Source organism: Malurus melanocephalus, unplaced genomic scaffold (genome assembly GCF_030028575.1).
Source record: "Malurus melanocephalus ecotype Western Australia unplaced genomic scaffold, MMel_1.1 scaffold_19, whole genome shotgun sequence".
In the NCBI taxonomy this organism is placed as follows: domain Eukaryota; kingdom Metazoa; phylum Chordata; class Aves; order Passeriformes; family Maluridae; genus Malurus; species Malurus melanocephalus.
Window position 1 is genome coordinate 1,074,915 of NW_026623251.1, and position 14,281 is coordinate 1,089,195.

Genomic DNA, 14,281 nt, shown 5'->3' on the forward strand with positions numbered 1-14,281 from the left:
ACACGTTTTTCCTTCATGAAGAAAAGGTGGTAAGTTCCAAAGGGATGAAATGATCAACTAGCATTTCTTCTACCACCCCTCTTAAGAAATTTCACACAGCAAATTTCCCTGCAATGCTGCAACTATGATTAATTACTTAGTTAATATTGTAATCATCTTAATGTTCTCAATGATAGCCCAGGATGCTGCTGTGCTTGGTGTGATAAAACAAAAAAAAAACCCAAACAAAACAAAAAGAAAACAAACAAACAAAAAAAAAACAAACAAAAAAGCCACAAAACTCCACAAATCCAAAAAACTAACAAAGACAGTCCTCAGACTCCACAGACCTTGCCATCAAATAACACAGCAAGAGGTGACAAAGAGGAGGCAAAAGGGAGCAAGTCAGATAGAGCTGGCTAATTTAACAGGTACTTAGAATAATTTCCAAGCTTTTTTCGCCTCAAAATAAAGTAGTTTTAAAGAAAGGGTTATCAAGAGGCTAGGGACACTACCTAGGRGATGCTCTCAAGAAGAAAGCATTTTATTGTACTGAGAGAGCATAAGACTGAGCCTGACATTTTAATGAATAATGGAAGAGGATGGAGCAATGCTTCTGCARTGACTGAGAGTGTATAAATGTCTAKAAATGTGAAGACCATGTTCTCTGCAAGGAGAGAAAATAAATTCAGAGGAGATGCTTTTAGTTTTCTGCTGTTTGGAACAGGATTCASTAATGATTTTCATTTAATCCAAATGGGTTCAAGAGTAGCCTGAAGAACAAAAGGAAAACGATGTTGGACTACTTGGCAAGCTTGTTTAGTAGGTGAAGAAGAGCTGGATGGAAGTTTTAAATGTTTGCTGAAAGAGCAATGAACTTACTTTAGGAACTACATTTAAAAATAAGATTTAATCATCAATAACACTGACAGTGTTGTTTCTGAGTTCAAAGAAAAAAAAACAAAGTAATAAATTACATGTGTTTTGAACGCCATGTCAAGATTAGGTTGCTTTCCAGAGTGACAAGGAAGCAGCAGGAGGGGAGTTTTAGCCACATTGWGCTATTGACATCCAGCTGAGGAGCCACAAGAAGAGCTCTTTAYTCCAGACCCTTCTTCTTCAGCCAGTGCTAAAGAAATTCATTTGTGAGGCATCGTGGCAAAGATGAATTTGACTTGTATTTGCAGATGAGATTGTCTGATGTAAATAAAAGGGCCACAGTTCAACCCCTAAAAAAGAGCAACATGGAGTGCAAAGGGGAACTGAACAGCTGATTAAGAAGGTAGAAGGGGAAAAAATAAGCAAACCAGGTTCTATGAAACCAAGAAAGACAAAAGTTCAGGAAGAAAAACAGTATACAAGATATATTACAGGACAGAGAAGATCAGTAGACAGCACTGGCTTCATTGTTTGATCAGAAAGAATTCTACAGATATTTTGTCTTAAGCAACAACATCATCAGCATGGAAGGACCAGAGGAGGCATTGATTGGTAAGGGCCCAGTGCCACACCAGAACTCTGGCATTAACCATAAACAGCTCTCACAGCTGTATCAGTCAGATTGCCAAGTGGATTCCTGTCAGAGAGGCTCCACTTGTAATACCACTTGAGACCCAACAGAGAATTCTGTGAAACAATTAATATGCAATCAATCAGGCTACAGAGGTCTTGCTCTTTTTAGAAAAAACAACTTTTCCATAAGAAAACTTTAAGACATTTTACTAGTGCACACAAACCTTTCCTGTAATCCTTGAAATTTATGAAACCCTTAAAATCACAAAGATATCTAATGGGATAGTGATCAGATGCCAAATATGAAGACATGCAGACAAGTCTTGCTCCTGTATGTTTCCACACAAAACATGTATGGGAMGGGGTAGCATGGCCCTATGCATACAAACAATTTTCAACTCTGCCTTTCAGTCAATGAAGCCAGAACACTYACATTGTTTTATTGAAAAGTAATTCAATTATTGTATGCATAAAAATTTCAGAATTAATTTTGTCACGGTCTTTTCCCAATTAAAACATGCACCTCCCAAATTCAAGCACAAATATCAATATAACATTCTTTAAACCCCTGTAGAAATTAGTTAGCAGGCCACATAATTTAAACACCTATTTAGACAGTTTTTCTTAAGCAGTGACATAAAGATGCCCTTGAATGCTCTATATGATCAAGGAATACATAATAAAGCTGAAGAAACTGAARTTGGATTAAGAGTAATCTATCTTTTGTGATGAAAACAGATTAGATATGGCAATACAAGTTATTTCACACTGATTCTTTGCAACATATAACCATGAAAAATCCTAATAAATTCAAATGCAGAATTTTTGAGGCATTTTGGATTKGCTTGAGAGGCCACAAAGCCCCAGAGATGGCTCTCTTGGGACACTCTAAGTCTGTCCAAATTGTCCCCAACATTATGAAGCATCTTCTCTCMCCATAAGTTGTAAAAAATAATCAAAGTATCTATGAAAAAATTGTTGCAAATAGGTAAAAATAAACCACAGCTTGCTAAGTAATAAGGCAAAAMCAAGCAAAATTTGATATCACAGAATGAAGATAAACACGATTACATACATTGGCAGGAATTCTAAAAGTCAGCAAACAAAACCAGATACAAACCCTTAAAGACATCTAGACAAAATATGAAAATTATCAATAAAAGACTTTGGGGTTTTTTGCTATGAAGAAATAAGCCCAAAGTGCACTTTGACTGTAAATTGGTAAAACGTTGTAATTTTACAGACTAAAAAAGTCAACTGAACACATGCCAAGAAACATACACTCTTTCAAAAATCTTACTAGAATAGGAACTCCRAAGCCAAATGACGAAATTATGAATGCCAGTATGAGCTCTTCATTGCTCATGAGTTTCATTAGCAACATGGGAAAGTGACAGAATTTGCAGGAAAAAGTAAGTTGTAGGAAAGAAAGAGAAAAAATTCAGAAAGAGGGAAGTAGAGAGCTGGGGTGGGGAGTAGGGTGCACAAAGAGGGAGCAGAACCTTACGGTATATCTCAGTCTGGTCCATTCTCAAGACTTGCTGGATCTACAAATAAATAGCACAAAAACCAACCAAAACCAGAAAGCAAAGACTGATATCACAACCTAGTCTGTGACTTTTCCRCAAACACAGCAGTGTTTCACCTTGCAAGAGGCTTTACCAAAATCTCAGCTATAAATTACAATCTGAAATCACTCACTTGCAATTTATATATTAATGTCAATGAAACTTTCAATGATAAAATCCTGCTCTTCAAGTGGACTTATAAAAGCACAGCCTCAAACACTTCAAATAATGTTCTGAAGCAGAAAGAGTATTAAGACATTCTGCTGGTCTTGCAGGTAAGAAAATCTTTATGCAAAATTCTGCTTGCAGAGTTTTGGACCTCACASAGTAGGAATGTAATTTCAAATCATTAGAAATACATTCAGATCTTATGGAACTGGTACAACATCTGCAGAATACTCAAGCAGTAGCCAAAGACTGAAACATGACCCTGGATGTTTAGCATTTCCCAGCCCAAAACTGATGTGCCAGCTCACAGACCGTAACTGGAGCAGGTGTCAGCTATTTAAATGGGCAGCATCAATACACAGAGGATGATGGGTTTCATTGCCATCAAGCACAAATATGGCTTACAAGTTTCAAAAAAATATTTTCCCATTATTTTGTGAAGAGTTAAAGTGTGAGCTAATAGTAAGAACATTGAAAAAGAAAGAATGAGAAAAAAAAAAAAAAAAAAAAAAAAAAGAGAGAGAGAGAGAATATAAAGCCTCCTTATCTATCAGATGCAGCTGAAAAAAACATATGAGTGCTGCCTCCCAGAGTCCAGCTGCCTGGAACAAGTCTTTCTATTTTTACAGTGATTCAGCGGCCCAGAAAATCTCCAAGGGCYGAAACAATAACTACATTCTCTGTTTCTGCCAGCCACTGTTCCGAGAGGGTCACACCAGACCACCCCAGCTCAAGCAGTGTATAGATTCAGGCCTCTGTATTGCCTAAACAGCACAGACAGGTATCAGCTTCAAAATGGAGCTGAATCCATCTCTGTCATATGCACATGACTCCCTGCCCTCAAAACCTCATAAAGAAAACCAGAGTTAATAGACCTCCCTGTGCACAGGTCCCGAGAATGCTGCACASAGAGTCTGTCTCCCACCACTCCYGCACTTGGAGCAGCCAGGGGGCTGYRAGAGCCGCTTCAGCACTCCGGGGAGATGGGGCAAGGAGCGAGATGCAGAGCTGCTCTGAGAGGGTGGGTGGGCGGCTTCCACTTCTTGTCATCAATGTCAACAAGAGACGATGCCACTGTTTCTATGCAGCCTGCAGCCAAACCACTCAGAGTAGCACAGCATTTCTTGATCTGATCACTGAAATTAGCACACACGGTAACCATATTCTAAAGCAAAAAACAGATGTCAAGGGAGTCCCATTTAAATAAGTTTAGGGTTTATCCCATTTTGAGCACTAATCAGATACCACGGTTTTGCAAGTTTGCAGGAATCTTTCCATTACAAATTAATTCAAGATATATTAAAAAAAGAAAAAAAAAGGCTAAACATAGAGCATGATCCTATTATTTTAGACAAAAGAAAAGATAAATTGTGTTTTTTCATCATTAGTTTAGATCATTTTCATTATTAGTTCAGGTCGGACACAGCTTTTAAACATTGAGAGTGCAATCAGTATAATTCAGCAAACAATTTTTTTCCATCACTGAGCAATACGGTCGCCAGGACAGCATTCCCGCAGTAACCGAAGGAGCCCGTGCCCCTGCTCCAGGCGGGAAGCCGAGCGAAGCGGCCACAGCTCTGCGGCCACCGGGGGGCGGTGCAGCACCGCGGGCGGAGCGCGGAGCCGGGACCGGCCACMGCCGCTGCAATGAACCCATCGGGATGGGCGAGAGCCATCGCAACACACGCTGTCGGGTACTCAATAAGGCAGCGGTTTTATGGAAASAGCCTACGTAATGCGTACACTAAAAATAGGCAATTAGCATTTGGCCTCTGATGGAATAACATTAGCTGTGTTGATGTAATTACCTTTTGTTTCCATGTGAAATTACGCTTAATAGAATTTCACTGGATTATAAAAGACATTTCATTCTGCTGCAATACTCCGCCTAATGCCAGTCTCAAACTTTGGTTGAAGTGGAAAGAAATGGCAGAAAGATCAAAGGCACCACCACTAAGCTGAAAATATGAAAATGCCAAAGTGGAGAAATGGAGCAGCCCCCAAAGAGACTTTCAGGGCTTTGTGCGACTTCAGGGTTACTGAAAGATAGAAGTGGCTTACATCTGTTGGACTTTCTTGACCATGATGCCCCACCAAAACTGTCCTCAGAGAGCTGATGCTAGAGATGGATGGCTCTGCAAAACTCCAAATGAAATACAGAGGCACCACAGAGTACTACTGCAAAGTCATATGGACAAGAAAATGCTCAGAAAGGCACTGGATGTCTAAGGCTCATGTTCCTGTGTGACACAATACCTGTCAGACATGGTGGCACAATCCCAAGCAACAGGGCCAGGAGTGCCAAACTATTCCAGTGTAAAAAGCTCAATGACATATACAAAGTACTTTAAAAATCAACACGAGTCTCCACAAGTGGTTCTCAGGGAAGGGACTAATCTTAATAAATGGAGAGTATTTGAACAGCACCAGCACGTGTTCAGATACCAGACGCTATGAGGCAGCTGATTAAACCCGCTTCCAAATTAAGAGTCATGAGCAAGAAATCAAGCAGCCAAATGACTGCTACAGATTTGTGAAAACTTGGGAAGTGTAGGTGTACACAATATGCACCTCCAGCACAGGCTGAGCAAAAAATGRACCTGCACAGTGCTGAAAGACATATGCAAGCTCAATATCCCCCTTACCTGATRGGATTTTGTGAAAAAACAYAGCAAGTGGTCAGGCAGCTAAATGRAAACAATCTCTGGAAATGACAGATCATTTGAAAAACTGATCATAGCAGTGGATGAAAATCTGGCCCACTTGTGCTAAGAATACAAGAAGAACAGCGAAGAGCTGATTTTAGTGGAAAGGTCTTTCAACAGCTTCTAAAAAATCTGTGCAGGCTTCTGAACTAATTTCTTTAACCAAAATATTATCCAACGACTACCATGGAAGACACTCACGCACCCCCACACCTCATCCTCCTGCCTCCAGTTTTATTGCCAGGTAAGCAGTCATAGCTGTATCCCAYCCCAAACTCTCTCCCACCTACTTTCCTTCTCAGTTTGAGGAGCAAGGRAGAAAACAAATGCCTTTGTGCTGGGCAAGCACCATTAAGCAACAGCCAACCAGCGCATCATCTACATTGTTTTAGCCATGTATCCAAAACACAGTACCACACAGTACTGGAAAAAAAATGAACTACATCCCAGCTGGATGTACAGTACAACTATTTTGCAAGAAAGATGACTGTCATGACAGGTAACCAGAAAAAGAGAGCAAYCTGGATAACATGGACAGCTTCATGTTAGACAGGTCTTAACACGAGAGAGAATGTTGCAAGCTGCCTGAAGCCATCACAGATAGATTTGATGTTAACTCAAAAGACATTATGGAGAAATAAATTACTAAATCAGATATAACTTCACACACGAACATTCTCAGCCTGGCTCTCTGGCACCAAAGCGTTCCTTGCTTCTTAACTGTAATGTTTCTAGTGGCTGTCTGGAGTCAGCTGGTAGGATGGCACAAGAACTGCAGTTAGGAAAGAAAAGTGAGACAGAAAAGTGATCGATAAGGCAGCAAAAACCCAGAGCCAAAATYAAGGCTGCTTCACTTSTCTGAACACAACTTCCAGATGAAASGTGACCACTTCTTGTAAGACCGTGTTTTTCAGGCCAGAAGGAATTGACTGGGCAGTGGAATAGTTGTTGAGTAGCAAAGTTAAAAACATTTTACAGTGAAGCATGAGACAAAACAACAATATACATGGTGCACAGTCATCATACTGCACTGGCTGAGGAAGAAAGGAACAACATGCATTTATATTAATTTAAATTAATACCCACGTTTTTGCAGTGTAGTTGAAAGCTACTGTTCAGAAACTTAATGTCAGGTAATGAGTAACTTAATGAAGTTATTACTGGTCAAGCTGAACTGAAGGCACAGCTTAAATTTATTAATAGCTTAATCATCTAATGATTTTAAGGCATCCAGAGGTAATTAAGGTCTAGATATTCTTCCTGGCCAAATTCTTTGCTGCCATACTGCATATACAGTCTCAGTAGTTTCAGTTGTGTTTGACTTGTTGCTGTGTTACAGCTATTTACACAACTGAAAAATGGTGGCATTGGTGGGACTGAGAGTGACCTGCCAGGAAAACAAAAATCACTTTTGAAAAACKAAAGAATGAGAAATATATAAGAGAGTTCCCACACACTGCAGAATAATGTCTTCATCTCTTCTTTTGGGAAATGCCTCTTCAGAAGACAAAACCAAAGCACACACACAAACACTACTCATTAAAGAAGTCTTGATCCTATCTGCTTACCTGCACAACACTAATGCTTTCCCAGGTGATGCACAAAACTCAGCAGAGCCAACTCACCTCTCTGAAATTTTACAACTATATCACAGCACCACCATTTTTCACTACTGACTTACACATCTAGTGCATTCCTGGAGAGGTTGTTTAAAACTACTGTTAAGAATTACTGTATTTCAAAATCCAGGGAAAGAAAAATCACATCTGAACATAAAGAATTAGCTGCAAAACATTACATAGCAAATATATTGCAGCCAGGGCAAATGCTTATTTTTGCCAGATCAAAAGTTTTTTGACTGGAGCTGGGAAAAATAAACAATTTTTCCCTGTGTGTGAAACAGGTATAACAAAGAATCCATAAACCAGAAAATTCATTGGAAATTAAAACCAGATAAAGTATTGGAAGATTTCTGCCCTGATGATGTGCAAAAACTATGACTACTAAATTTAACGGCATACTAAACACAAAAGTAGAATCCAGCAGTTTTCTCCATATTACATTTTTTTAGGGTTGTAATATTTTCATCCTCTACTGGACAAGCTTCAGTAGGGACAGACCCAAAYACCTCACATAAGTGGCTGAGGAATCTGTAAGTCAGACATCTGAACAGCAAGACCATGGTTGGAAACACCTCCAAATTGCACCTGGTTGCTGCACACATTGCTTCACAGCAGAGAGGAGCCTGGCACAAAAAACACATTCTTGAACAAAGAACTGGAAAGATGCAATGCTCACATTTAATTTTTAAATAAATTAAAATCCTCTGTATGATATATGTAATACTTCCTATCTTGGTAAGTCTTTTTGGGGAGGGGGGCAGGTGAGAGAGAGGGAAATAGAACTATTTTCATTATTTACAAGAATGACGCCTAACATTCCTGTTGCCAACAAAATTAGGCTTCCTGTATATATAAATTCTGTAAGTTACTATCAGCCTTTGAATCTGCTATAAATAATTTGACCACTAATTGCAGGCAAAGCCACAGCGTGTCCACATGGTTTACAGGAACTATTAAAAACCGCAAATTAGATTAATCTGAGTTACAAATTTCTTTCCACAGATCTAAATATTTGAATTTTTCCTTTATGTCTTTACAATTAAATTAATTACATTTGGATTATGTTCTGATCTCTTAATATTTGAAGGGAATTGTTGACACCACTTTTACATTCTGTCGCTGTCTTTCTCTTAAAACAACTCATTACTTCATGAAAACCAGTCCTTCAGAGAAGAAAGGGGACATGCTCCCCTTGGAAATATCTTCTGACCACTTTTCAGTAGGCTGTTTCCAAAACTTTATTAAGCCCTCTGAACACAGGAGAATCTCCAGCTAACTCAGTCCTGATTTAAGAAGAAAATTGAATATATTTATGTGGAAAAAAACAAAACCAGATCCTCCCCAACCCAAGGACCAGAGCTTCAGTCCAATGAACCGAAATTGTAAGATATATTAGGCAAATACAAAACTTACTTTGTTTTCCTGAAGAGTTTGKTTTTTGGCTAAATGATGGGTGTTCCTTAATTACAATTTTAGATTGCTTCAAGAATGTACTTTTGTAATAGGCAAGTCTCAKGACTATCTTTATCTTGCACTGGATTCCAAGAAGCAATGAACAACCCTTTTCAAGGCAGATAAATACTTGTTAATATTCAGGGAAAAAAATCATCAAGTTATAAAAAATCTCACAGCTCTTCTGATGCTTGGAATCCCGAGATGATGCAGCACTGGATGGATCCCTGGTAAGGRCATGGTGCAATGCACTCTTCTACACCACAGAGAAGTTCAACAAGTCCATGCTCACTTGCACAGGGTTGGGCTTACAATATGGATTCATCTGTCAGTGGGAGAAATCAAGTCTGGAATATGGACTTAACTTTGAAGAGATCCTTGGTGGGAGACCCTTTTATTCTTTTCTCATTAATAAACCAACAGTTACTGGGAACAAGTACATACAATAGCTGCATATTGATTAAACACACGACTCAAGTAGCTAAGCAGTCACCTGCATTCATGACAAACAGCAGGGTTTGCTATCATGCAGAATACTAACTCCTCCTACAATAGTCTTCTGGGATGGTCACCWTAATCCCCACTTCAGTTTGTTTCACAGAATGAAGCCTGGATTAAACACCCATGTGCATTTCAGCAGTGCAACTAATACTCAGAAACTTCTAATATATATTCAATCAATGGAACTGGAAAAGAGCCAGTTAAAGACTTCTATTTAAACCTCCCAAGTGCATGCAGCATGAACTCTCAGCCTTAACAACAAATATGTTTGCTTTAAAGATCTTCTTATATTGCTGTGTGCTATTTGTGATTGTAGACTGTGCAAGTGCCAGGGCCAGTTGAAAACTGAGGTCGGTGTGCCTCATCTTACAGACTTGCAATAAAGACAAGACCAAAAGTGAAATATAGTGACTAGGACATTAATCTAGGAGAGAACTAATTTAAATCCCAAACCAACAAACTGAGGACAAATTGCCRTTCTCTGCCTTTATTTCACCTCCTTAGCCTTCACAAAAAGCCTCTCACTGCAATTGCACATCATACTGCAAAAAAAAAAGACCCTAACCTCGCTACAGAACACTAACCACATTATTATACAATATGCTGTTAAAAAAATAAAGGCGTCCTCCAACTTTCTCTRCAGGTTTTCAAACAATTTAATTTCTGTGGGGTAGAATACATATGCTTGTAAACTAAGACTGTGTCATACAGTGAGCCTGGAACCTGTCCAACTTTGTCCGTCCAAATCTCTGAATGCATTCACAAGATAATCCCACAGCCAAGTCCCTCCACCTTCCCTGTGACCAGAACTGGAAAAAMTGATGATAGATGCCTACATATCTTCAAATCTGGGAAGTGTTCAATACAGGTTTATTACTCAGTTTGAACCAAAACAACTTTTGCAGTTGGATAAAAAACATAAACCAGCTTTACCAGAATATGCAGATATCTCACAGGTATACTCACGTTTTCCAACCACTGAATACATACTGAATATTATATAAAGTGGCTATTACAGTCTCCTGACCTAAGGGACTTTTCTTACTGTGAAGGTAAAGTGAATTGTCTGAAATAGTTCAGATTCTCCTTCTATCTGAAATATAGGCCTGGTTTTTATACTTTTCTGCATAACCAAAGCAACCAAGTTGCTTTTTCTGCATATATTTGTAACATTATCCTTTGGACATCTATCACATGGACAAATCTGTAGCAATTACAAGACTGTTAAACTCTGTATTACGCACAACTATCTCTAACAYGCATTTGTAGCCTTGGAAAAGGGGGAAGAATAAAGTAGCCTGTAACCTGAAGCAGCCTGGAGGCATTACCAAATGAGACAAGAATGGTTGTTTTTTCTTTAAACCTGCATATGTGYCTGCACAGAGGTGTAAATCACTACTCTTCAGGGAAAACAAAAACGGAATAGCAACAAAAGTGAAAACCCAACCTTCCTGTAATAGAAGTTTGRCAAGAATGAACTTGAAATAGGTGCTGTCTGATATACTTTGTAAGCAAAGCACCTTTGTTACAATCTGTAACCCAAGGCAGTCAATCATTCTTTGAAATACTGTATTCATACATTTTACCTATTCTCCACCTTATGTTACTGCGACAAAAACTACAATTGTTGATTGATAACAATGCAGTTTTACCAAGTTGCTTTTTCAATTTCCATCTTACTAAAAAATGTCGACCCAATGACTCAGATGTTCTGAAAAACTGAATGAACAGAATGATCTCTCTGAAGAAGAGGAGTGCAGCCTATCATAGGTCCTTGTGACCTGTCACAAAGGTCCTTTGAATAGTGCCTGATTCATCCTATCCCTCACCTACTGCACAATGACCACCTCTTCTGCAGCACTCCAAACCTACAGGAACTGGATACTGTGGGACTCCAGATGGCAAGCAGCACATAATGTAAACAGGTTATAAATCACTGGAAGAGCTCAATGTAGGTGTTAGGAAGGCAGGACAGGTAATCTTGTTGTATTTTTTATTTTCGTTTTTAAAATCACAGACTAGTACTTGCTTGCTCTGGCATGCAGACTCACAGAAGTGTAAAAGTTCTTAAAACTATATGCCCTACTTTCACCATTTTTTTTAAATGGAAAAAAAAGATAAATTCATTTTCTGAAGAAAGGTAATGGAATTATGTCAGGTCTCTGGTTTCCAGCCTTACGTAAAACATGGCTTTATTATAGAGCGTTTCCTTTTACTAGAGGGGGAAAAGGTCTACTTTAAGTACACGGTTACTCATTCATGTTCAAGTAAAAAGAAAACAAACAAACAAATGAACAAAAGCAAAAAACCACACCACTCCCAAAGCACCAACCCCTAATTGTAATACAGCACACTTATAAAGAAAAGGACTCCATTTCAAACTACCACAAACTAAAGAACAAGTCAGTATCTGTGCTGAATATAATCTTAAAAATGAAAMACAGCCCAAAGCCCTCAAGACAAGGGCTTCACAGTAATCAGCACCATATAAGCCATCAACATTTCTTCCCACAGAGTTTAAAATTGAGAATTTTAAGGCCTTGATCTCAAGTTCATTGAAATTAGCAGAGTTTTCAATGGCTTTGGATTATGTCCTAGAGAAATAAGAAGGCACAGGCAGACAGGAACGTAAGGCAAGGTAACAGAAAAACACAATAACAGTAAGAATGAGCTTGCTTTTTTCCTGAGAAACAATCTGCACACCTGCTTTATTTCAAAATGCTAATACAATTATACTGCAGGCTATATTTGAGTGCAAGAGGCAGCAGTTTCTTTGAACTGAAAATCTTCAGCTTMTTTCGAGATAAAACAGTAAAACCAAACATAAAACATAATAACCAATGTATTATAACCCACAGGGACTTGGTAATTTTATAAGCAAAGAGCGTAATTTCACTATTTTTATATAAACAGTAATGAAAAAGCTTAGATAGATTGGTCGTAACTCTGGCAAAAATGCAAAAATACTAAGTTCTAAACATTTTCCTACAAGAAACCACTATTTTAAGTCTTTAACCTGATGATTAAGTATTTAACCTGATGATTAAAACATAATTTAATCCATCATTCAGTATTACACTTAGTTATAGCTAATGCAGTCCAGAGGCATAAGCATAACTATGTGATTCTTAATCTTCCTTTCAGTCTTGTTTTTTATGATTTACTTAAAAGAGGGACATATTTTACGGGCATTTTTCCAGCGATCCAATTATAAGACATATACGATTGTAAAAGTTGACAATACACTATCTTATTATGCCATTTTTCTTCTTTTCCATTTCCCAGCAGAGCAACCTTTATATTTTCAGAAAATATACCTATTGCATGTATTTTTGTTAAGTGATCTTTTATGAATGCAGCAGCTTAATAGTTAATATGTTTCTGTGCAACACTGTTTGCATATGTAGCTTACAATTTCATGAAAAAAAAAGTATTTTATAAAGTTACAGATAAATGTAACTAAATATTTTAATTACTGTCTCAGAGACTACCTGTTGGTTTAAGTTTCTCCAATGACTGTAGAAAAATGAAATGAGATGGTAATTTGTTTCCATTTTATCGATTTGTTCAAGAATAAACATGGTTTGTTACTTGATCTTTCACCGCCTCCTGTGAAAGATCCTCACAGGGAATCTGATGAAATATGGGCTGCGTGAGAGACAGTGAGGTGCACTGAACACTGGCTGAAGGGCTGGGCCCAGAGCAGTGTGGTCTCGATAATGGGGCCGAGGCGCCTTCAGAAAGTCTGCAGATAATACAGAACTGAGAGAAGTGGCTGATGTGCCTGAGGGCTGTGCTGAAGTCCAGATGGAAATCAACAGCGAGGGGAAATGGATCAGCAGGAACCTCATGAAGTTCAACAAAAGGAAATGGAAACTCCTGCGCCCAAAGGCAGCCCCAGCAGTACATGTATCGATAAGGGCTCGGGGCAGTGAGCTGGAAAGAGGCTTTGCAGGATGGTGGTAGAACCAACCAAATCATGAGCCAGAAACATGCCCCGGTGGCAAACATGACCAACAGTATCCTGGGCTACATCACCAGCATTGCCAGTGKGTCACAAGAGCTGATCTTCCCCCTCTGCTCAGCTCTGATGAGGCCACAGCTGCAGTGCTGTGTCCAGCCCTGGGCTCCCCACTACGACAGAAATAYGGGGCTRCTGGAGCGAGTCAAGCCAAGGGCCRTGAAGAATATGGTTAAGGGAGCTCATCAGTATGTACAAATGTCTGAAGAGAGAAGATGTAAAGGCAAAGCAGACAGACTTATCGGTGGTGTTCAGTGACATCTTGCCCAGTTTACCCAAATATTTGAGGATAAGSTCTGCTAGCTGTGGGAAGCTATGGTCACACACAGAGTATGCAAATACTAATAAATGTCATAACAGTTATTGGAGTGTATGTGTGTCCTGTGTTTTAATAAGTGSACTCCTCAAAGGAGACAGATAAGAAGCACTTTATATGGGAAATGAAGTGACTAGTAAGTAATACTATAAATTTGTAGCAGCAATGCAAGTTTAATCAAAAGAGTCTARTAACACATGCCTCAAAGTTTCACTCTTCCTGAAAGGAAACAACAGTTAAATCAGTATGCCAGAAGACTGAAGACAAGAAATCTGAACTTGCATAAAGTCATATTAAGRTTCTCTGAAGCAGCAATAATAATTGTTCCTATTAATATTACCTTTCAAAACTAGGACCTAGACTGTCCTTTACCCTGAAGCCAAACAAAAGCCCTTGTTCAGATAAACAAGCCTAAGAAGGAACCTTAGCAAAATGCT

At 38.8% G+C, this 14,281-nt stretch overlaps 1 protein-coding gene across 1 annotated transcript in view; it reads right to left on the bottom strand.

Annotated features, from left to right (window-relative positions):
- PLD5 (phospholipase D family member 5) overlaps positions 1 to 4,903 on the bottom strand; it is a 134,866-nt gene extending 129,963 nt beyond the window's left edge. Inside the window, exon 1 of the mRNA XM_057389698.1 lies at positions 4,721 to 4,903. Within this exon, the coding sequence (XP_057245681.1) occupies positions 4,721 to 4,903 (183 nt within the window). The remainder of the gene's footprint in view (positions 1 to 4,720) is intronic.
- Between the last annotated feature and the right edge of the window lie 9,378 nt (positions 4,904 to 14,281).